General features: G+C 43.8%; 2 protein-coding genes across 10 annotated transcripts in view; one reads left to right on the forward strand and one right to left on the reverse strand.

Moving 5' to 3' along the window:
- Nucleotides 1-2,491, forward strand: part of DDX11 (DEAD/H-box helicase 11) — a 42,567-nt gene extending 40,076 nt beyond the window's left edge. For all 6 annotated transcript variants that reach the window (XM_078156013.1, XM_021001504.2, XM_078156009.1 and 3 more), the window contains 4 exons: nt 299-383; nt 843-906; nt 1,126-1,280; nt 1,363-2,491. In XM_078156013.1, the coding sequence (XP_078012139.1) occupies nt 299-383; nt 843-906; nt 1,126-1,280; nt 1,363-1,392 (334 nt within the window). In that variant the 3' untranslated portion in view covers nt 1,393-2,491. The remainder of the gene's footprint in view (nt 1-298; nt 384-842; nt 907-1,125; nt 1,281-1,362) is intronic.
- WASHC1 (WASH complex subunit 1) lies at nt 2,484-16,178 on the reverse strand. Of its 4 annotated transcripts, none has more exons than XM_021001511.2 (11): nt 16,097-16,178; nt 14,217-14,370; nt 7,041-7,152; nt 6,664-6,810; nt 6,188-6,324; nt 5,848-5,980; nt 5,372-5,573; nt 5,123-5,287; nt 4,527-4,685; nt 2,999-3,067; nt 2,484-2,867 (listed from the first exon to the last, which is right to left on the reverse strand). In XM_021001511.2, exons 2-11 carry the CDS (start codon nt 14,363-14,365, stop codon nt 2,728-2,730), a joined length of 1,413 nt encoding a protein of 470 aa, XP_020857170.1. In that variant the 5' UTR covers nt 14,366-14,370; nt 16,097-16,178; the 3' UTR covers nt 2,484-2,727. The 4 variants fall into 4 exon arrangements, with proteins under 4 accessions (XP_020857170.1, XP_020857172.1, XP_020857171.1 ...); XM_021001513.2 differs by lacking the exon at nt 16,097-16,178 and adding an exon at nt 15,766-15,898; XM_021001512.2 differs by lacking the exon at nt 16,097-16,178 and adding an exon at nt 15,732-15,823.
- Between the last annotated feature and the right edge of the window lie 7,221 nt (nt 16,179-23,399).

Consider the following 23,399-nt stretch of genomic DNA (forward strand, 5'->3'; position numbering starts at 1 on the left):
GTTAGGTGCCTACTAAGTATAATCTAGGAGGAGGGACTGTTAGGGTGTCAGCCAGATCCTTCCTGATTTTAGGCTTGGGGAGAACCAGGCTGGGACCTTCCTTCACATGGTATAGCAAGTGGGACGGGTGGACTTTGATTAAGGAGGTGCCTGAACTCAGATTCCATCTCTGACACTTACTTGTTTTGTGATCATGTGCAAGTCACTTAACTTCACCAAGCCTGTTTCGCTATCTGTAAAAGGGGATAATGCATGTGGTACAGTGCTTAGTAAAGTTCTAGGTCTAATCCCTCTGAAGGTGTGTGGTTATGGTGGGCATGCCCTACCCCAACATCAGATCCCTGGAGCTGCAAGAGAAGATGGCGTACCTGGATCAGACCCTTGTGAGTGTCTCTTCAAGTCATTGTTACTAATTCTTTTCCCAAGCTCACGTCCTCCTCAGGTTCACCTTAATTTAGGCTGGAAGGGATTATGAGGCTGTGTTGGCTGTGAAGAGCTGGGTTATTCATAACTGTGAACAGGCTCATTGAAGTTCCTCAGACTGGAGCAAGATTATCTTGAGTCTGTCACCATTTTTATACTTTACAACCAGCCACGAACTCTGTAGTGCCACCTTAAAGCTCTAATTAGGCATAGGAATAATAGAAGCAGTCCTCTTGGTCTCTCTCTTCTGTGTCACGGGGTCACATGTATGGGCAGAGCATATTATGGGTCTTTAACTATTTTTCAGTCTTAGTTATGGGAGTATCATTTTCCTTAGGGATACTGAAGTAAATCGTATAAGGAGCAGGGTGGGTTCCTTGTTTTAAAACAGTACTGATGCCTTCTCTCCATTTCCCCAGCCCAATAGCCCAGGGAAATCTTTGATTGAAAACCTGTGTATGAAGGCTGTCAACCAATCTATAGGTGAGCCTGGCATGCATCCTGAATACCAGAATTTAGCATGAGTGGTAGGTAATAGAGGAAACAAGGGTGGGAGGAATTTGGTTTTGCTTGTTTACTGTCACTTGTAGTAGGGTGGTGGTTCAGAGTGATCCCTTAGACATTGGATTCTGTGAAGGACAAATGAGACTGCAGAGCTTTTGAGTCTTCCCCACTCTGAGTCCTAGCCTTTTCCCAATTCAGGAAGGGCCATTCGGCATCAGCAGGACTTTGCCAGCATCCTGCTCCTGGACCAGCGTTATTCTCGCCCATCCATCCTGGCCAAACTGCCTAGCTGGATCCGAGACCAGGTGGAAATCAAAGCCACATTTGGGCCAGCTTTTGCTGCTTTGCGGAAGGTAAGTCCTCTCCCTTTCTTGCCTCCCTGCAACACCTCACTAGAACAAAAGATTCTCAAAGACTTTTGGTATGTTTTTCCAGTTTCACCGGGAGAAATCTGATCCTTCCTGACAGATGAGCATCAATCCCTACTACATGCCTAAGCCTGCTACATTTGTTAGTTATGTCTACAGGAGTTGTGGCTGCAAAGATGACAAAACACAGATGGATGAGGGTGGGATCTAGCCCCAGCTCTTTCTGCCCTGTCCTCTGGTGTGAGGACTGGAGGAGCCAGTTTTATGTTGGTGAAAAATATTTGGACAGCAAGACTTCCAGGACCTACCTTGCAGGTAGAAGTTAGAAGAAAAGCTGGGATTTGGAGCAGAAGATTGAGTGGATGGGTGGTGGGTTAGGGTGTTGTAGGTTTTGTGTTGCAGGTCTAGGCTGAATCAGTTCTCGGATGCGATGGACAGAGAAGTTACAGTATGAGAAAGATGTAGGTTGCATTTCATTTTAGTAAAAGTAGAAAGAAAAATGTGATGTTATTTGGAAGAAGGATTGCGAATGGACATTTTTGCACTTGGTCTTACTGGTAGCTCTTGCTTCCCTTCCTGCTGATTTGTTGTGAAACACTGTCCAGACCCAAAGTGAAGCTGCCCCTAGACAGTCATAATGTGGGACTGTCATAAATTTCTCCTGAAGCATGTCAAGTTTGTGTGGTATGTCTATCTTCTTTGAGGATCTATGAAGAGATTCAGCTCCAGTCTTCTGCCGTCTGCAGCACCACCTCCCTGTTGAGCTCATTTAGCCCTTTTTCTCACAAAGAAAATCTTAGTCCATGGTTTCACTACTTTTGCTCCCTGGATATCTCCCTGCCTCCTGAAAAGGTGCTGGGTTTAAAGGAGCACAGTTCATATAGTTGGTTCCAGTTCCCCTTTCAAAGCCAATGGCAGTCACAGTTATCTCCTTTCATTGACATTAGCATTTATATGTTGGGGGCTGTTGGGTTCCCACTCTGTCTATTTTAACCCACCCCATGTCTATTTCTGTGTCTTTGCTGTGTGGATATCTATACGTTGCGATATCTGAATCTCCCATTTACTACTTATTCATGCCCTGAAGAAGAGGACCCCATCTACTCTAATAATGGTGAAAGGAAGGACTTGCTCTTACTGTCATGGATTAACATAACTATTGGTGCCTTAATTAAAGTGCACACTTGGTTCATGCAGCTGTGATTCATGTTAATTTTAGTTCAATGGAAGGGTGAAACATGCTAGTAAAGGGGGGAGAGCCTTTGAGCAGAGGTGAATATAAATAAACAATATGTGTTCCATCTCCCATCTCCAGGATGAGCTGAGGAACTTTAATAAGAACTAAATCAGGGTTAAACTGTAAAGATGTCCATGTTTCATCTGACTTGGGGCAACAGCTCAGGTGTAACTTTCAAGGAAAGCAGGTGCCTTCCTATGACTCCCATTCATCCTCATCTTCCTCTCCTGGTGGTTGTTGCAGCATTGGTAGGGGTGGAATTGAGTCTGACATTCGGGCAAAGGCTCCCCCAGGGCCTTCCCCAGTGCTTGCTCCAGGTCCTTTCCCTGAGATGCCTGAAAGTAAAAATTTACCAAAGTGAGGGAAGGTTGGGCTGCCTCAGCTCCAAAGAATTAGAAGCATGGCTGGATGCATCATAGATAGGGCCCTGGAAGGAAGCACACAGGGCCCCACTACAAATACTTACCTTTGCGCCTCATGACTAGTTTGTTGAAGAGATCTGACATTAGGTCACCACCTTGGCTTGTGGCTCTCACTGTAACAAAAATACCATGGTTAGGATCGTGGGAGGAAAGATAGAAAATTTCACAGGGTTATACTTTCATGATTATCACCACTCCATTTTTATCTTCCAAAGGATTATTAAGAACTTCAGTCTGGGAGTGGACAGCTAGCACCAGCAAGCAATAGATACAGCACTGTATTTGTAATAATCAAGTCAAGAGAGTGGGAAAGGAGAATACTTGGGCTTCATATAAGGAAAATTTTTGCTAACATTTCAGAGCAGAATGGGCTTGCCTAGAGAGGGTATTCCTTCGGTGAATGTCTTCAAGCTGGATGACCATTAGGGGTTATGGTGTGTAGAAAGGGATTCCTGTGCAGCCTACTTGATGGCCTCTGAGGTCCCTTGCTAATTGAATCTGATGAATGAAAATAGATTTTTATAGCTTTTTGAAATCAGCTTATTTCTACAAGCTTTTGAAATGAGTGAGAAGAGCAAGGCGAGGTCAGGTCACCCCAAGATGCAACCAGGAACATTGCCCTCAACTTGGGAGAGGGAGCTATGAACATACTGGGCTTTGTTTTTCATCTTTTACCCTCTAACAATTTCCCACCACCTGTTTCTTTTCTCATCACTGGCCTCATAAAAGAAGGCTATCCCCAGCCTCCTCAGCCCTACCCTAATCTGTGTCCTGATTGGACCCTTTTTACTATGCTCCCTGGAATCTTTCTTCCATACTGAACAAACTTTTCTTTATCCCAGACCTCCTTATTTATACTTCTTCCATCTTTAATCCTCAGTGAGAGCTGGCTTCCCACTAATGATTATTTCTCCTTGGCCCTCTTCTCCAGCTATAGCTTCAGCTCCTGACATATTGCTGGAGTTGGAAGACTCCTTACTCCCACTGCCATTTCCAGACTCAACCTTTACCACCATTACTGAGCAACCTCTCCCCTTCTTGTATTCAAAATATCAATATTTTCTGTTCAGTCTGGATAATAGTGGCTATTGTATACTGGTCCCTAGGGCATCTCTCTCTTTCCTCAAGAACTTCAACACCTAGCTCACTGTCATCCTCTCCTCCTCTTGCCCTTATGAGTAGACTTAACCATCCGTGCTCATACACCCTCAAACTTCTTTACTCCATGTCAAACACATAGGCTTTCACCATGCCAAGAAATATTCTATTTCCAACATTATCTGTCCTACCCTCCTGTCATTCTATCTCTCCTTATGCCTCAGCCCTTCTAAACTAGGAGGAAGCAAGCCTGAAGGATGATGACTCTGCTAAGAGGTGTTTCCTGCTAAGAGGTTTTCCAAACAGTGAGTCCTGGCCAAGAGCAACACTCCATAAAGCATGGATGGGCAAAGGCATCATTCTTTCAGCAGTTCTGGGATGACCCCGCATTCTTTACTGGGCCCTGTGTTGCTAAACGGAAGCAGTGGACTTCAGGGCTGTACCTTTTGTTGCAGGAATGAGGGCAGGCCTTACCTTGTTCCTGTTCCTTCTGCTTCTTCTTCTCCAGCTTTCGCTCCTTCACACTCCGTAGCTTGGCCTTGCCAATACCTCCGGCCTGGCGGATTGACTCTAGCAGGGTTGCCCTTCCACTGGAAGGATCTACTACTTCCTTGGGGGGTACATGAACTGCAACTGAAGGAGGGGAAGAGAAGACAAACTTGAGAATGGGTCAGCCAAACTGGGCAGGGACTTTATAGCTTAACCTCAGGGAATTTCCCTCTCCCTTTTGGTACCTGGTAAATGAAGCTGAAAGTCCTGCTCACAAACAGATCGATTCCTAGTTCATCATAAAAGGATTTGCTGAAAACTATTATTCAATAAGTGTGCTCAGAGATACATGAATGAGATTAGGATCTATATTCTCCCCTTCCCTCAATTATGTTTAGAAGAGGTAATGTTTGTGAAAAGAAATAGTAGTAAATGTGTATAGTTTGAAGCCACTAGGTTGGATGATCCAGAAACTACCCTTCAAATAAAGTGTCCAAGGTACCTATAAGTTTGACCTTGGCAGGCCTCTATTTAGAGGCCTTCCCATCCCAACTTCCAATGTTAGAGATGCTTATTGGTACCTGAAGGAGACATGCTGCTGTTGTCCTCACTGGCTGGCTGGGCTGAGGTGAGCTGGGGCAGGGGTGGGGGTGGAGGCGCACTGACCAATACTGCAGGGGCTGGTGGAGGAGGAGGTGGTGGAGGTGGAGGTGGTGGGGGTGCTATTGGTGTTTCACCATGTAGTTCTGAAAATAAAATATCATTTTATACCTCAGCCAGGGCCAGAGAAATAATGTAGGAATAACAGCCTCTCCTCCTATTCAGAATACCTGGCTTAAATGGCTCGGCAAGCTCAGTGTTGAAGGTGGGTAGCTCAGGAATAGTGCCAGGGGCAGAAGGTGCTATGCCAGGGCCTAGGTCAGCACTGTACATGAGGTCATCAGCAATGCCAGGAAGGTCAGGAAGGTAGGATGGCACATCGATCTCAGGCACCTGGCCCAGATCTGGTACATAAAAGTAATTCTCCGCTACCTAAAAGAGCAAGCAGGTCGTGAGGAAATTGATCAGGGGATTGGGGGGGGGTTGGGTGGCATAAACTTGGGCCAGGTTTTCCAGGCTGGGATCAAATAAACAGAATAGGCTAGGCAGTTCCTCCCACCAAAAGAAAGCATCATAATAATAGCTTAAAATGTATTCATCGTGCTTAGTAGTTTACAAAGCACTTGCTTCACAGATGTGCTAAGATAACTCCTAGGCTCTGGAGCCTCACCTTAAGTACTTTCCCTACCTCTGACTCACACGTTACCTGCTGCTCCAGTTGTTCCCTCTTGCTGATGGACAAGGGGGCATCAAACAACTTCTCAGTCTCTGTCCCTAGTGTCACATGAGTCTTTGTTACAGCCCCAGCCAGAGGGTCCAGAAAGACATACTTCTTATACCTGAGGAATGGAGAATAGGCATAGCTGGCAATCACCCGAGTGCAGGGTGAGGTTATCTCCCCACTTTGCTTCCTCTAAGGTCAGGTTTAAAGCTGGGAAAGGGAAGTATGGAAAAACGAGGCTCTGTGGCTGCACAAAGCTTTCTTGTCACCCCCCCATCCCGCCAGACATCAATCCTGCCCCCCTTTGCTCTCCTGCCAGTCATACAGGTTCTCAGTGGTGTTGAAGAGCAGCAAGGAGCTGAGGGAGTTGATGTTGCTGGGAAGGCCCCCGAGTCCCTCCTCGGCCTCATCTTCAGGCTGGGGTTTGGTGCTCACACACACGGGGAAGTACTTCAGTTTTTCCTGAGGATGAAAGGGGCGATAAGAGAAGTAAACAAGCCACAAGTCAGCCTACTCTCTTCTTGCCAGGGCAGTGCACAGTGATAGCACTGGGGTCAGACACGAACTCTTTTAGTAACAGCACGTTTATACGGCATTTTACAAAGTATTTCTGGAACAGTAATCCTATATGAATAAGTATATTTTCTGTTGTGTAGCTGAGAAAATGAAGGGGCAGTGGACTCAAGTGGACCACCTTCATAGCTGTTTAGTCACCCAGCACTCTTCCCACCAAGCTTGGCTAGCCTATTATCTCCCTACTCTCATCCCAGTAGGCCCTTTTTCCCTCCTGGGAGTCCAGACCTGCAGGGCCCTTTCATCCAGGGGTCGGTGCTTGCTCTGGATCTTATGTCGGATATGCCGCTGAGACCCAGGATCCTGGGCTCCTTTGAAGATGGAGTTGTACTCCTGCAGTCTCTCTGGGGCTGGATACTTGGCACTAGAGAACACCTGCAGGGAGGCAGAAGGGATGGGAACTTTCAGGGATAGAAGTTTCTCTCTCCTTTGGTGGAACACCCCATAGTGAAAAAAACAAAAATGTCCTAGAAGTAGTGAGGAAGACCTATGGTGGTTATGAAGTACTCCACCCTAGGTAAAAGCAGCAACATGAAATAGGCTGGGAAGGCCTGGGGCTTGCCGTAAAGGAGTCGGGGGAGGAGAGAGACTGTGGTGCTGATTACCTTGATTGCCTTCTTGCTGCCCTTGATCTTCTCAATCTTGGCCTGAGCCAAAGAGACTCTCTGTCCAATGACCTGCAGCTGGCTCCGGCTCATTTCTACCCGTTGGGAAATCCTGCCACAAAGACCAACACCTGTGAGTGAGGTGCCACTCCAAACATTCTTTGTCCCAAACCCTTTTTTGCCCCAGCATTCATATGATAGCTCTGTGAGACAAGGTGTGGGGAATGAGGGAGTGTATTCTCTGAGGAGAGCAACATGCTTCCCTGGGCTGGCATGGTGCTGCTGCAGATGACTTCTGAAGGGTCTGTCTAAACTTGAGAGCTGTCATCTGCTAGGGTTGTACAAAAGGATTTGAAGAGACTTAAAGAAATCACACTTGCCCTGCAGAACAGACATACTACAAATGGACCGAAACACCAGAACCTTCCCAGTACCTAAAAGATGTCTTAACTTTTAACAGACTTAAGTAGTAAAAATCATAACTACTGCTAGTTTCACAAGTTTTTCACACTATTCAGCAAAAGGCAGCCTTTTCTACCCACAAAGCTTGAAATGACCCTAATAGATTTCAGCACCTCTTTACACCAATTCAACCGAAGTTCAAACATACCTGTTAAGTGCCTGCTAGGTACAAGGTCCTTCCTCTGGTTCAACATTATTATCATAAATATTTGTAGAGAAAGTAAAGTAGGCATGGGTTAGGATTAGTTACTGATATTTTCTTGGTTTTCATTGGTGGGGGGATGGGTAGATTTTAAAAGTCTAGGATTTTTTCTAAGTGTGATATCCTCCCCATTTACATGTATCTTGAGAGTCCTGCCTAAGGCCTCAAAATTATGTCACCAAGGGATCAGTATTTAAAGGACTATCATGTAAACGTTTTCTTCTGGCCTCGATATACAGTACCAGAAGCAAAGGAGGAAGCTGTCTTTGAGAACTTTTGCTACTCTCTGTAATAGCACAGTGTGGTACTAGAATTAGACTTTTTGGAGGTTTGGTGATAGTACCATTAAAAATACTATTTTTATGAATTTTTATCAAAATGCCGATTATTTTACTTTTGTGTATTCTCCAGTAGACCATGTTAAGGTTGGGGCTGTTTAATTTTTGTCTTTATATCATCAGTGCCTTGCACATATTAGGCTTTTACTTAATGTTTGCAGAATTAAATCGAATAACTTTTAATGAACTAGTCAACCTATTGTTTTTACAGTTGTTACTTTCATTTTCCTTATGCATAGCTTTTATGGACGAGGAAACTGAGGCTCAAAACATTAAATGACTGGACTGTACTTACATAGGTAATAAGGACTGGACCCAGGACTTGAGTCCAAGTCTCTTAACTAGCTTTCTTTCCACCACATTCCCATTTAGAAAAGATTTCATGAATTAGGTGGAAAAGTTGGACTAACTTACTTCTAAGATGCCTTCTAACTCTAATATCCTATTACTCTAAGCTGTAGTGTGTTCGTTAAAAAAAAACTCATCATAGTCAAACCTCATATGTCAAGGCAGGAATCAGGGTCAAAAACCAGATATTCTGACTCCAGCAACAGAAATAACCCTGCCCAGCCCCATGCTCTCAAAAGAAGTTCCCCATCCCCTAGATCCGTGCACTGTGTCCTTCTGGGCCTGATCTTTATTGAGGCTGCTCTCCACATGAAAGATGTCCCAGAATGAACCGTGCCAACTCCTCAGCATGTAAGTCACCAAAGCCAATTCCTGTTCTGGTGCTCCCCAAAAGGCCCTTGACCTTTAATAACTGACTTTTCTTTTTTCTACTCTTCCCATTCTGTTCTTTCCTATCCCTAGGCAAAGAAAAACTTGAACCTAAGCTCTCTTCATCTTCCCCTCCTCAGCTCTTGGCATAATTAAGAACAATCTGCTAATTATGCAAGCAGCTGATTGAGTGTTCTGTAACCTGGTGTACTCCCAGGTGTCAATTACTGGAGAGAGGCAGAAAAAGAGTGGGGGAAGAGGAGAGGAAGAAAATGAAAGGAAGGAAAGTTATTTAGTAATGCTAACTCTACCTCTTTCTTGCATGTCCCCTACTCTCCCTAGAGAAAGCAGCTGCTCCCTCTCAAGTAAAGCTATCAGGTAGGGGTGAGAGAAGGAATAAGTATATAAGTCATTTGTATCCAAGCTGTAAACCAGAGAAATTATCTCTTCCTAACCCCTAACACATACATCCCTTATACAAAGTCCTACAAGGCAGATGGAGACCCAGGGACTATAGGTTTAGGTCTAGCTTCTCTTAAGTGAAACTGGCAGGGGATGTTGGCTGGGAAATAGGTAGCTAGAAGAAGAGAGGGGAGATATTGTAGGCAGGACAGAGGAAAAGGTTGGAAGAAGCAGAAATATGTTGAGAGATACTTGTATTTCTTTCAGTCTCTGTGAAAATCTCTGCTGTCACATTTTCTTGGCTCCAGTTTACCTGGTTGGAATGGGACCAGAGCAGAGAGAGAGAGAGAGAGTTCCTACCTAAACCAGAGAAGAGGAAATCTGATATCAGAGGTGGAAGAAAAGAGATGTTAAGATGGGATGAGAGAATTAATTTGGCTCAGAAATTCTCTCCCTCCCTTCCACCTCTCTTTGTCCTCATAACCACTGAATCCTAGGAGCTTGGGGCCTAGAAATTGGGAACAGCTTGTATGTTAAGATAATAAGGGCATGTGGGTAGGGCACTATTAGATCAGAGGAAATACCTCCACACCTCAAAAAGCATTTATAAACATCCAGATATACATTATCTTCTTTGAAAATAGATGTGATGCTATCTTACCCATTCCCTGTTAATCACAGGATTATAGATTTAAAGCTAAAAGGGACCTTAGAGATCACCAGTTGCCAGCCCCCTCATTTTATAGATGGGGAAGATGAAAGGGTAAAGTAACTTGTAGAGCTGGGAATAAAATAAAAGTCTTCTGACTACTATCTGTATTTGTATGGCTTGTCTTTCTAACTAGATTGGAAGAGAAACTATCTTACACTTTTATTTACCTGACCACACCTACCAAAGTGCTAGACACACAGCAAGTATTCTTTGCTGATTCTTTGCTGAATGTGTCAGTTCTTGACAGAGAAGGGTCTAGTGTTTGAGTTTGCTCTTTGAGGGCAGGAATTGTTTCATTTTTGTTTTCAGTATCCAGCACAATGGTGATACAAAGTAGGTGCTTAACTAATGATTGTTGATTGACTGGACTGGGTAGCAAGGAGGAAAAAAAAAAGGTAACCCAAACATCTGGGTTAAAAAAAAAACCTAAAGATTCTATCAGAAATCAAATGTCTCCTTTACAAGATGACAAACGTAAAGTCACTTAGCCATATTTGACAGACTTTTTTTTCTAACATTCATTTAATGTCTGTGTCCATTCCTGGTATTGAAAACTCCATGACAGCCAGGCTTATGTTCCTCAGTTCATAGGATTTAGAAGATAGTGAGAAGAGAGAAAGTGGAGGCACTGAGGGTAGATGTCTTTTTCAAGAAATTTTGTTGTAAAGGGAAGGAGAGATGAAAAATAATAGCTAGCAGAAAAACAATAGCAAAAATCTCATGGGATTTTTAAGGATGAATGTGATAGAAGTGTTTGTAGGCAGCAGAGAAGGAACCAGAAGATATGAAGGGATTGAAGATTAGCGACAATGTGAGGATGATAGTGAAGGATTTTTGCCTGGTGACTTGAAAAGCTAACTGAATTTTTATATTCACCAAGCTAGATATCATAAAGAATAGCTGCAAAAAGTAAGAAGAATAGCAGCTCCAAAAAGTTCCAGGAAACAAAAATCCAAGAAAGGAGCATTCTTAATGCAAAGTGGCAAATCTGACTTTATCATTGAGACTTGATGGGAAACAAGAGACTATGATTCTGCATGGGTATGCTTTTTGAGAGATGAAGGAGGATGGCATAACAATGTATATAAGAGGATATTCTCACATGAGGAAATCCAGGAGTGGGGGGAAGGAAGCATGGCAGAAGTTATTGGGTGAAAAACAGTGAAGGGAGAATCAGAAGCAGCTTTTTCATAAGACTAAACCGAAGGATATCGAAGACTACCTGTACAGCAAGTGGAAATGAATGATGCAGCAGGGAAATAAATCATAAACCCAGCACAGAGGAACAACATGTGGGGCAGCTAGGTGGTGAAGTGGATAGAGCAAAGGGGTTGGAATCAGGAAGACCTGGGTTCAAATCCAGCCTCAGGCACTTACTAGCTGTGTGATCCTTCCAACAGTAAAAGAACCAATACGGGGAAATTCTAATCCAAATCTGACTCTCACTAACAATACTATGCCATCAGCTACCACAATGCCTGGCACGTAGTAAGTGCTTGTTGATTAACTGAAGGGAAGGGAATAGAAGATGAATATAAAAAAGTAGCATGGAACTGTGAGAACCTCACAAGGGGAAAAAGGTTTCTGGAGTAAAAATGATGGGAACCTTGTGGTCTGTGACAGAGAAGAGGAAACCTAGGTATAGTCTGACGTGCACTCTTGATTCTGAGAAAGAAAATTTCAAGTTTCAGAGGAAATAAGGGACAGAATCCCATGAACTAAAATTCTACAAGGGAAGTCACCCCAGAAGGGATAACTTTCAAGAGTAAAATTCTTTCCCAGTCCAGCTCCATAGACCTTTCTAATCAACCATCCAGGTTGTCTTGGGCTGGAAATTTGTTTCATTCTGTCTTTTGTGGGTTCTGCTGCTCCAGAATTTGTTTAGAGCCATTTTTTACAGGTATTTGGAGGGGTTTGAAGGACAGTGCAAGCAAGTCACTACTTTTACTCTGCCATCCTGGCTTCGCCCCCAAAGAATAACATTCTTAAGATACAAAGGGAAATAATTCCAAGAAGAAGGGGCAATGAGAATTGTCTGAAGAGATGAAGAGATTCCCAAACTTATTTGGCCTACTGCCCCCTTAAAAAAAATTTACTCAACGCCCTCCTGGAAATCTACTTTCTTTAACCCTTTAACTGTTTTTTGTTTTTGTTTTTGTGTTTTTTTTTAATTTTAGTTTCAAACTACTATCAACCCCCTGAGTTGTTCCAACATCCCCCAAGGGACAGTATCACCCACTTTGGAAACCTATTACAGATGCACAGAGAGCTTGCCAACCAAAAGATGTGTATAGAAAATGGAAGGGCTATTTCCTCTTGGATAAAATATAAACTCCTATGTTTAGCTTTGACAGCTCTTCATGACCTGGCTCTGACTTATTTTTTCAGGCTCACTGTACATTAATCCTCTTTCTAAATGTTGCAATTCAGCCAGGGAGTAGGGCAGGGAGTAGAAGATGGGTATTAAAAAGAGGCATGGTACTGTAAGTACAGCATCATCAGGACAACAGCTAAAGAATGAGCTGAAGCTGTCAAGGAAGGGAGAGGAAAACAGAAACAGTGATTTTTTGAAAAGCTATATTAGGGGAAAGAAGAGAATCCAAGAAGGGATAGGGCTGTTGCTCAGGATGACTGGGATGATGATCAGTGACAAGAGATAAGGCAGAATTACTGGGTTTTTTTTCTGCCAAGGAGTAGCCTTTGGAGGAGAAAGGGTAGAAGAAAAAAGGGAAAGAGAGAGATGACAGCCAAAATTATTAAAGAGATAGTATGAGATCACCTACCTGAATGAATTCAAATCTGGCCAGGTTATACTATATCCTTGGGTACTAAAAGAACTGGTGGACTGATTCATGAGTCTCTATCAGTCATATGAAAGATTGTGGAGAAAAGGAAAGGTACTGAAGGTCTGAATTATAGGTCTGACCATGTTACTTTCTTCCTCAGTAAACTCCTATGGTTCCCTATTACCTGCAGGGTCTGGCTCCAATCTACCTTTCCAGCCTCATTATGCTTTACTCCCCTTCACAAACACTGCAGTCCAGCTAAAATGGCTTTGCTATTCCTCACATATAACACTAGTTCCCATCTCCATGCCTTTGCTCTTCTGTTCTCCTCCACTGGAATGCACTCCCTCATCTCTGCCTCTTATAGAGCAATGTAAGCACCAGCTTCTGCACAAGGCCTTTCCTGATCCCCATATCCTTTCCCCCTCAAAATTACCTTGTATTTCTTTATTTTGTATATATTTATCGTTCAGAGGAAAGAGCACTGGATCTAGAGTTCAAACCAAGGTTCAAATTTTCTTTCTTGTACTTATTACATTGGTTACGTTGGACAAGTTACCACCTCTTTGGGCCTCCGTTCCCTCACTTGTAAATTGAGAGGGTTTGGACTAGATAAGGTCCGTTCTAGTTCTACATCTATGATCAAAGTGTCTCCCCTGACAATGCAAACTTGACTTTGTATCCTCAGTGCCTAGCACAGAGAAGGTGTTTAATAAATGCTTGCTGGTCGACTGACTAGAGAAGGACAAATGTCCTAATTTTCAAGAAAGGTAATAGAGGCTGCACTGCAGGGCTGTGAACTTGATTCCAATTTCTGGAAAAATTCTAAAATTGATTATTAAACAGATGGACAGTGAACAGACTGACCTTATTTCCCTTCCTGATACAGTAAGTAAGCTAATAGTTCAGGAGATATTGTAGCTATAATTTGCCCAGATTTTAACAAAGCATTTGATAAAGTATCTCATGTTATTCTTATGGAAAAGATGAATGACATGGGTGAGATGATAGTACAATTACATAGACTCAGAACCAGTTGAATGGCAATGGTTCAATGTCAGCTTGGTAGCTTATCTCCAGTGATGTGCCCCAGGGATCTATGCTTTTCCCTGGACTGTTGGATATTTTTATCAATGACAAAGAAAGGCACAGATGGCATGCTTATCAAATTTTCAAATGACACATGGCTGGGAGAGATAGCTAACATGTTGAATGCCAAACTTAGGATTCAAAGGGATCTTGACAGGTTAGAATATTGAGCTTAATCTAATAATATAAAATTTAAGAAGGATAAATAGAAAGCTGTACATTTGGGTTAAAAAAAACCCAACAACAACCAAATTTCATAAGTATAATAAGATAAATGAACTATGGTCAGACAGTAGTTTTTCTGGAAAAGATCTCTGAGTTTTAGTGGACCTCAAGCTCATTATCCAATCAGTTTCCTTTGGACCCTCCCAGGTTCTAGGGTCCTCCCCTCCTTCTTGGGGAAATTAATTTACTTTGCATATAGTTTATGTATTTGCCTGTGTTCATTGTACCCTGAGCCATGCCTACCTGCTGAAGATGTCACCAGAGACCTTTTGGAGGTACTGTAAAGCATCTGCCACCTGCTGGATGGCCTCTTCTCTTCTGAGATCTGGCTGGATCAAAGGCACAGAGTAGGCCTGGCCTTCCAGGTAATGTGACTGCATCATGGTGGTCATGGTACCTGTGGGAAGGGGGGAAAGTCAGATGTGCTCCATCCCCTCCAGGGTTCTTCCTCTTGATCCTGGCAATATACATACATGTGGGAGTAAGGCAAGTTTGGGAGAATCTAGTGCCATTCTTGCTCTTGGTTCCCCAACAGCTAGGGAGTCCGGGTGTACAATGGGCAAGAGGATACCTCAGGCCTTAGAGATGCTGCTAAAAGAGACAGGGGAAGAGGTAGAAAACTGGAGGGAAACTGGGGAAAGAAGAAGAGAGTAGGGGCTGGGATTAGAGTACAAAAGAGAATGAATGAGTGGAAGAAGACTGGTGAAGGGATGTCCAGGAAAGAAAACTGAGGGACATGTGGAAAGAGGATCCCCAACTGTGCTGCTGAGAGTAGCCCCATGTCCACAGGAATTCATCAAGTTTGAACTTTTGCATTCCCTGTCTGGTCTGGCTGATGGAATCAAAGCCTAGACCCTGGGCAGACTAACTAGGTGCAGCTCAGGTATCTTCGGGTAGCTCAGGTAGATGCGGGTGACTCAGGCCTGGAGACAGGAGAGTAGGCTGAGTATGTCTGGAGGTGGAAGAGGGGGTAGAAAAGAGGCGGAGGGGGAGAAACACTTCAGCAAATTGCAAGGCAAGGGCAGAGTCTATTTATACTTGGTTTAATTAACTCGGCTCCCTGGTGCCTCTAAAGCACAATCACACTGCAGACAGTACTGATTTGACTGGCAAGAGAAGTGCCAAGCGGAATATTAAAGCGAGAGTCCCTATAAATAGGACTAATCACGAGCCTAGCACCGAAAGGTGGCAAGGAGGACATTAATCAGCCCTGGCACCAGGGCTCAGACCCGGTCTCCTACCCTTATTCTAGGATGCAGGGGGAGGTGAGATGGGAGATCACAATTAATGGTGGCCTTAAGGAGGCCCGGTCCTGCCTCGAAGTGACCATGCTGGGTGGCCATGCACGGCCGCTCGCCCTCTCTGAGCCTCCACGACTGCCCATTTTCCCCACACTATGGAATGAATGAGGGTGAGGGGGCGCGGGCAGGGGTGGGGGTCATTCTTTCCTCCTTTCATGACAGCCCCACTGTGAAACTGGAAGAGGCTGCCTGTGCTCCGGTCCAGGCGCAAGGGCTTGGCCGGGCCCCCTCGAAGCCTCCGCTCCTCCACGGAGCAGCGCCTGCGGACGCGAAGCCTCGGTTCCCCACCCCCCACCGCCCTGCCCTCGGCCACTCTCGGAGGAGGGCAGACACTTCTCCCCCGGCCCCCAAGCCTCGTTCTGCCTCCCGCCCCGCCCCACTGGGGGCTCAAAGCTCCAGCCGCAAACGGGGAGAGGAAAAGGGTGGGGGTGGGGGTGGGGTCCCCACAGCACATTACGTCACTAGAGCCGGAACAGTAGGGGCACTCCCACCCAGCGAGTTCCAAGGTAGGGGTAGGGTTGGCCGTCTGAGGACACCGTAGTTGCAGGTCTAGCAGGACCACTGAGAAGGGCCCCGACGGGGCCGGGGAGGAGCTTGCGGAGTCACATGAAAGCCGGGACAGCGCGGAGCTGGCTTCCGGGAGCTGGGCGGCGGGGATCCCTGACGGAGCTGCCCCTCCCCTCCTCAAGCCCTAGTCCCCGGCTGCTCAGGCCAGGCTCAGCTGCGGGGGGAACGGAAAGAATCGCTGCGTCCTCTGGCGTCTCGCGTGCCCCTCTCCCCACAAAGGAACCCCTTTCCCGCCCAGGGCTCTCACTCACTCACCCCTCCCCCAGCTTGGCCCAGGTGCGCGGTGTCTCCTCTGGACCTGGACGCCTGGGGCCTGGCCGAGCAGACGGGCGGGAGTCTGACGTCCGCCGTTTCCGCCTCCCCCCCTCCCCCAGCTGCCGGGTCCTAGCGCCCTGCTCTTGTTCTTCGGGTGAGCCTGAGAGCCGGACTCCCGAACAGCCCCCGGGGCCCTTCTCCTTGCGGAGATGCCTCCCGGGGCTTCACGTGTCTCTGCCCCCCTCTGCTCCCTCCCTCACTTCGGGTCCTGTCCCTCCTTTCCTGGTTGCTCACGGATCCACCGTCTCCCTACCCTGGCCTCCATCCTGCCTGTGGTGACTTCCCCTTCCCCGGCTCCCTGTGCCCCCCCCCCCCGGCCACCGGCCCAAGGCATCCCTTCCTGGGGAGCCCGCTGGAGCAAGAACGACTAAAGGAAGCCATAACGACCCCCAGGCTCCTTAAATCAGAGAATTTGAGAGTTGGAAGCCCAGAGGTCCTGAGGACCATTTGGTTCAACTTTTACTCGAAAGGAAGCCCCCCCCCCCCATATTAATATGCAGGTCAAGCGGTCATCCAGCCTGTGCTTGGAGACCTTCGAGGGAGGGAAACTTAGTCTGACATGTGGTCTTCCTACTGTAATCCTCAGGGGCTTTTTGTTGTTGTTATTTTAAATGAGAATAGTTCATAAGGGGAATCCCTGATCAGTGTGATAAGTTCCCCGACCAACCACTAGAGATCAATCAACGAGCATTGTTTAGTGTCTACTCCTCGAGTTATTAACCTTTTTGTGTGTGTGTGTGTCGTCGACCCTTTTTGGCAGTTTGGGGAAGCCAATAGATTACTCCGAATATTTTAAAATAATAATAGTAACATTCATATAGCTATTACCGGGAGCTTAAAAAATATCTCATTTGATCTTAACAATCCTTTTAGGCAGGTACTATTATTCTCATTTTACAGGTGAGGAAACTGGGGTAGAGACGAGTTGAGTGTCCGGCATCACCCAGCTAATCAGTCTCTTGAGTTCAGATTTGAACTGGGTCTTCTGATTCCAGGCCCAGTGCTGTATCCACTGTGCCATCTTTTTGAATGCATTAAATATACTAGGTTTACAAAGGAAACCAATTATATGGAAATTATAAAATCCTAGATTAAGGATCCCTGGTCTACTATGTGCCAGGCACTAGATATGAAAAAGCTAAAATCAAGGTTCCTCAGGCACTAGCTGCTAAGGGGAGGATCAGGAAAGGCTTAGAGTACTTGGTTTTTAGGAAGCTGAGGTAAAGAGGGGTGCATTCTCAGGCCGAATATGGTTGGAGATAGGAGTGATGTGTGTGAGTAACAACGAAGAAGCAACAAACGTTGTTTAAACTCCTACTCTGTGCCAGGCATGCTAAGCACCAGAGATTCAAAAATAGGCAAAAACCAGTCCCTGTTCTTAAGGAGCTCAAAGTGTAATGGGAGAGACAATATGTGAACCACTATATACAAATGTTATGTACAAGATAAATTGGAGATAATCTAATAGGGAAGGGAGTAAAATTAAGGAGGGCTGGGAAAGGAGGGACTTTGAGACTTGACAGAAGTCAGGGAATCCAGAGGCAGAGATGAGGAGGGAAAGAATTCCAGATGTGGGGGACAGCCAGTAAAAGGGTGTGGAGTTGGCAAATATTTGAGGAATAGCAAGAAAGCCAGTGTCACTGGGTTGCAGAGTCCATGGTGGGGGCAGGGTAGTGGGAAGCAAGGTATAAGAGTGGAAAGGTAGGAAGGGACCAGGTTGTAAAAGGTGTATTCTGATGTTAATCAATGTGATATGTATAATGAATATACTAATAATTTAGATTTCTCAGAGCTCACATTTTCCCTGTAGATTCTGGTTTGGGAGTCAGAGAGTCACAATGCAGCTTAAAGTTATGAATCAGCGATGACAGTTCCCACATTCTTGTGATTGTGTACCTTAAGTGAATTGAATCAAAGATTGTAAAACCTGTTTCTGTCACACAACTCTGGTTCTGAACCCCACCAAGTAATCATGACCCCCAAGATTTAAAACAATCAGCTTAAGAACTGTACCCACAGGACTGGAGAACACCTATGTTGTTCTGCACTTGTGGGTTTGCCATGGGAAACTGCTCAAGACCTAGAAATGATTGTGTTGTAATCCTACATCCCCTCCCCTACCCACTTGTGATTTATGTATAAAAACTTTGCCTGTATTCCAGCATGAGGACCTCTCCTCCTACCATCTACTTGACTACTACTTGATTGCTGGCAAGCCTGTCTCTAACCTGCTGTGTTTTGCCTCTGGCTATTCCCAGGTTAGAGACTGGTACAGTAAAATTCTGTTAACATAGGCTTTAAAAGCCAAACAGGATTTCATATTTGATCCTGGTGGGGATTTGAAGTAAGAGGATCTAAGTTTGAATCTTGCTTCTACTTACTACCTCTGTGAACTTGAGCAAACCACTTAATCTCTGTAGATCTCATTTTCCTCATAAAATTTTATAAAACACCTCATTATAAAATAAGATGATTGGACTAGATCTTGAAAGCCCTAGCTAGCTCCAAATCCTATGATCCTATAAAGAAAGCACTAGATTTCTAAGTATAAAGCACTTCAGAACTTCAGCCCCAAGCCTTGGACTTATCTCCCCTAAAGCCTCTCTTGACAATACCTCCACAGCATGGGAATACACTCATACTATTCTCTTTAGCAGCCCAGGTTGGTGGATTGTATTAGACTGACCAATTTAAAAATTGATACATTGTTCCTTATGTATGTATATGTGTGTGTGTATATATATATATATATCTCATATACACACACATACACAGGTATATATACACACATATACATACCTATATATATAAGCTGTGGGCTCCTTTCCTAGCTGCTAAGGCCTGTATCATCATTATGAAAACCCACTTTTCAAAGCATTAATCTACAAGTAGGTAAAATCCTTCTTCATGGAACTTTACATGTTTTGTAGCTCTCTAACAAAATGCCAGTTATTGTAATTGGTGATAGTGGTGGTATGAAATTATGGGCTATTGTTGTATGTGTGTGGATTAATTGCATTGACCTGCAATACCCTTTTCCCTACTTTTTCACTTCAGTACTCTCTTCTCCCAGAATGGCATCTAGAATACCTAAATCCCATTTGTATAGAAGCCAGGAAAGCAGGGCAGTGGATTAATCTCTAGAATGGATTAACTCAGGCTGTGTTTGCTCTGAAGCAACAATGCCCTGGGAAGAAGGAAGACTATTGGAGCAAACAGATAGCATCAGGATGGTAGACAAGGACAGACTAGCTGCTGAGCACAGGGAAAAGACTGGAACATAGGGTAAAGAAAAGGTGGGGTGAGGATGACATGAAGAACCTGGGGATTATAGGGAGTGGGTCTTGCTCACAGAAGTGGACACAGATGAATGATAGTTCAAATTTATGTAGTACTTTACAGTTTATAGTGCTTTCTTCACAACAACTCAGTAAGAGAGGTAATAGAAATGTTTTTATCCCTATTTTATGAATGAGGAAACATGCTCAGAGTGCATGTGACAATCAATGTCACTCAGCTAGTAAATTTGAAGCCAAGAATTTACTAATATTTCTGGCCCCAAATACGGTTCTACTCCTACCACTTTGCCCTATGGAGGTAGAAATTTTCCATTTCTCTGCCCTGTTGATGCCTTCTTTAGATTTTTTTTTCCATTAGATATTTGTTTCTAGTTACTAGAGGGACACAAACAAAGACATATTATAAAATCACATAAGTCTTAAAAAACTGGTCTTCTGTATGGTGAAATATGCTTTATTTTTTCTTAGTTCTCTTGTGTGTTATAGTGGAAAGAATGCTAGATTTAACATCTAAAGGCCTTCCTTAACCCTACAAGTGTGAATATCCTTATATCTCTATCCTAGACATTCATTTCATTCTATGCTCTCTTCCTCAATTTTGGCTCTCATGGGTTTGATTCTTCCATTTATTCATCTTTATTCTTTCAAACTCTGATCCCTCATTACCAACATCTCTAGTTGGATGTCCCATTGGCATTTCAAACTTGTGTCCAAGACAGAATTCATCTTCTTTCTCCCTAAATCTTCCCCTCCACCAAACTTCTTTTATTTCTGTTAAGGAAGTCTCAGCCATCCAGTTTCTTAACCTTGAAGTGATCCTTGACTCTTCCCTTTCTTTTACCCAGTATATTTAACCAGTTACAAAGAATTGTGGATTCTACCTCCACAATATATCTTGCATCCAGTGCTTTCTCTCCACTCATCCTCCTCATTTCTCACCTGGACTATTGTAATGTCCTCCTAATTGGTGTCCATACTTCTGGTTTCTTACCTCTCCAATTCATACTCCATGTTGTTGCCAAAACAATCTTTCTAAAGCACAGTTCTGACCATGTCAACTACCCTGCCCGAAAGTCTTCAGTGGCTTCCTGCTGACTCTGATAAAATGCAATCTGTTTACCTTAGTATTTAAGTATTTCCACAATCTGGTTTCAACCTACCTTTCCAACCATATCTCACATTTAATGTTTTTTTAACCTCTGTATTTTAGCCAGTTACTAGCCATTCACCAAACTTGATGTAGCATCCCTTCTGGAGTACTCTACCAGTCTGCACTCACACTCCGGATCTTCAGAGGGGTGACTACCTATCCTAAAGTAATTGCTCCTTCTTCTATAGCAAGAAACCCCCACTAATTTGCTTCATATTAATAATCAGTAATTTAATTAGCTTTTAGAAAAAGCATTTACTTTATAGTTACTTTATAGAAAGAATAGAAGGTACAAAAACTTCCCCTCATAAACCTAGTGTTCACTCTTTTCCCTATTAGAAGAATGGGCTTAGAGTACCTCATTAGTAAAGCATGTGTGTAGGACTCACATGCAGAAAAGAGTAACACATTACTCCTGACTTAGAAGTTCTTTTTCTTTGTAGAGTCCTCATGCAACTCCTCTTAGGTGTAGCACCTCAGGTAAGAAGGATACTCAGCTAGTCTCCCAGGGTTTGCTCCTTTTTTGAGTCAATATCTTTCAATATTTCAATATTCTTCTCTACTGCAGTGGGTCACCCTCCTTGACACTGCCTCCTCCTTCCCTGTGTTTGTGTCTGTCCTAGAATATGTTTTTGTTTCCTGATAGATGCATTATCTCCAACTGGTCCAGTAGCTTTGATGACCTGGAAAACGGAGGGAGAGGGTGGGTAGTGGGGAGGAGAGAAAATCCCCTTTATATGGGGCTCCCTAATAGGCTTCTGAGCCTGGACTTCTCTCAGCTCTTGAACTGGAACTATTAAAATTCATCCAGCTGTTTTGGCTAGATTATTTAGCAAATCTCACTGTTTCTTCCTTGCCCCAATCAAGAAGGTTGAAACTTCATAAAAAGATCGTAGGGAAGAGACTCATCTTGTTTACAGTTAAAACCTCCTTATGTGTGACTACATTCTTTGATTACATCAGCTGAGCTGGGGAAGGGGGATTAACTGCCTTCCTTTGTACATTGATATTCCATCTTCTACTGTGTTTTTATATGACTCATCCCCTATATCTGTAATGTACTATCTCCTCACCTCCACCTCTCAAAATCATAATCTCCTTTCAAAGCTCAGCTCAGGCATCACCTTCTCCATAAAACTTTCCTTAATTTCTCAATTGTTAATATTCTTTTCTTTTTCTGAGTGGCATTATGGGATGGTGGGTAGTATGCTTGACTAGGAGACTTGGGTTCAAATTTTCCCTCCAACGTTTACTGGCTTATATGATCCTGGACCAATCTCTTCACTTCTTTGAGACTCAATTTCCTCATCTTACAGTGGAGGTAAAACTATACTATAGTTTTTACTTCAGAAGGTTGTTGTGAAGCTTAACTAAGATTAAGTTTGTAAAGCACTTTACAAACTTTAAAGCCATGCTGGCTATTATTCATCTTTTCAAATGACTTTGTGTTCATCTCTGTATATGTTATATCCCCTTCCCTCAGTGGAATGCAAGCTCATTGAGATCAGGTACTGTTTAAATTTTTTAAGTCCCCAGTGCCAAGCAAAGTGTCATTAAACAATAAATGTTTATTGAATTACAAAAGTGTTTATTAAATGGCAAAATGTAAAATGTCAGAGCCTCTCAATGTTCTAGGAAATATGGCATTTAGAAGGACCTTTAACTCACAAAGATACCCCAGTTTTAAAGTACTCTGTGGGTCCAAAATCCACTAATAGCTCATGATCCTTACTTATGTGTTTACCTTTAATAGGAAGTGGTTACAATTATTTCAAAGCAAAGGCATTTAATAAAATGCCATAAAATAGTAGTAAAGCATTCCCTCTATAAATTATTAAACATTTTCCCACAAATACATATACTATCAGTGAAAAGAATGAACACACACAGGAAACACACATGGAAATATGACCAGGGAGTATGCGTGGAGGGACAACTTATGCCTCTGATGCTGCAAGGCTACTGAGAAATTCTAGAGATGCCATCTCAGTGATCCAATAGATCACACTATGCATGGTTAACACTGGATACTTCTCTGGAAACATAGGCTCCGGCAGATGCTTCCTAATTGGATACTGCTATGCTGGTTATGTAGTTGTTGCCAGACATAACTAGGCAAAGCTCCACTGCGCAAATGGCTGTGGACTTCTTTCTGATTCTAGCTTTTGCCTTCATTTAAAGTCTTTGGCCATCTCTCCTTCATGAGAAACATGAGAGACTTTTAAAATAGCTTTTTAAAGAAAAGTGGCCACCCTTGTCTCAGTCAGCAATAGTCTTTCCCAAGGGGATGGGGGAAGACCTTCCTAACTTTCTTTATGGCTTGCTAGATCATCCCACCAGTGACCTTGGCACAAAGGTCTCCATGGCTTTAACTCAACAATCAGTGGGTATTACCCCCAGCATTGTGATCAAATCCAGCCTATTCAGAGAATTAGTGGAGTGTAGCAATTGGTGAGCAATAACTGAATGTCTTGACTATCTATATGTCTTACGGAGATGCTTATAGGAAGAAGAGAGAGAGCATTAGAAGAGAGAACAAGGGGTCACAGTTTCATGGAGCTCATAATAATCCCTGAATCTCCATCCCCACAGGGGTGGGGTCAGGGTGGAGCAGGAGAAGTTTTACTTTGGACATCTGCTGGAAGAAACTGAGCACAAACAATACAGAATAGAAACAAACACTCCCATACCCATTTTTTAAAGCTAGGGTAAAAGAGGGAGAGCTGAGAGCAGTGCAGCTGAAAAGATGGCAGAAAGAGAGTGACTGGTTTATTCTCATCAGTTTTAAAGTTGC

The sequence above is a fragment of the Phascolarctos cinereus genome, unplaced genomic scaffold (genome assembly GCF_003287225.1).
Source record: "Phascolarctos cinereus isolate Bilbo 61053 unplaced genomic scaffold, phaCin_HiC Scaffold_1;HRSCAF=81, whole genome shotgun sequence".
Classification (NCBI taxonomy): domain Eukaryota; kingdom Metazoa; phylum Chordata; class Mammalia; order Diprotodontia; family Phascolarctidae; genus Phascolarctos; species Phascolarctos cinereus.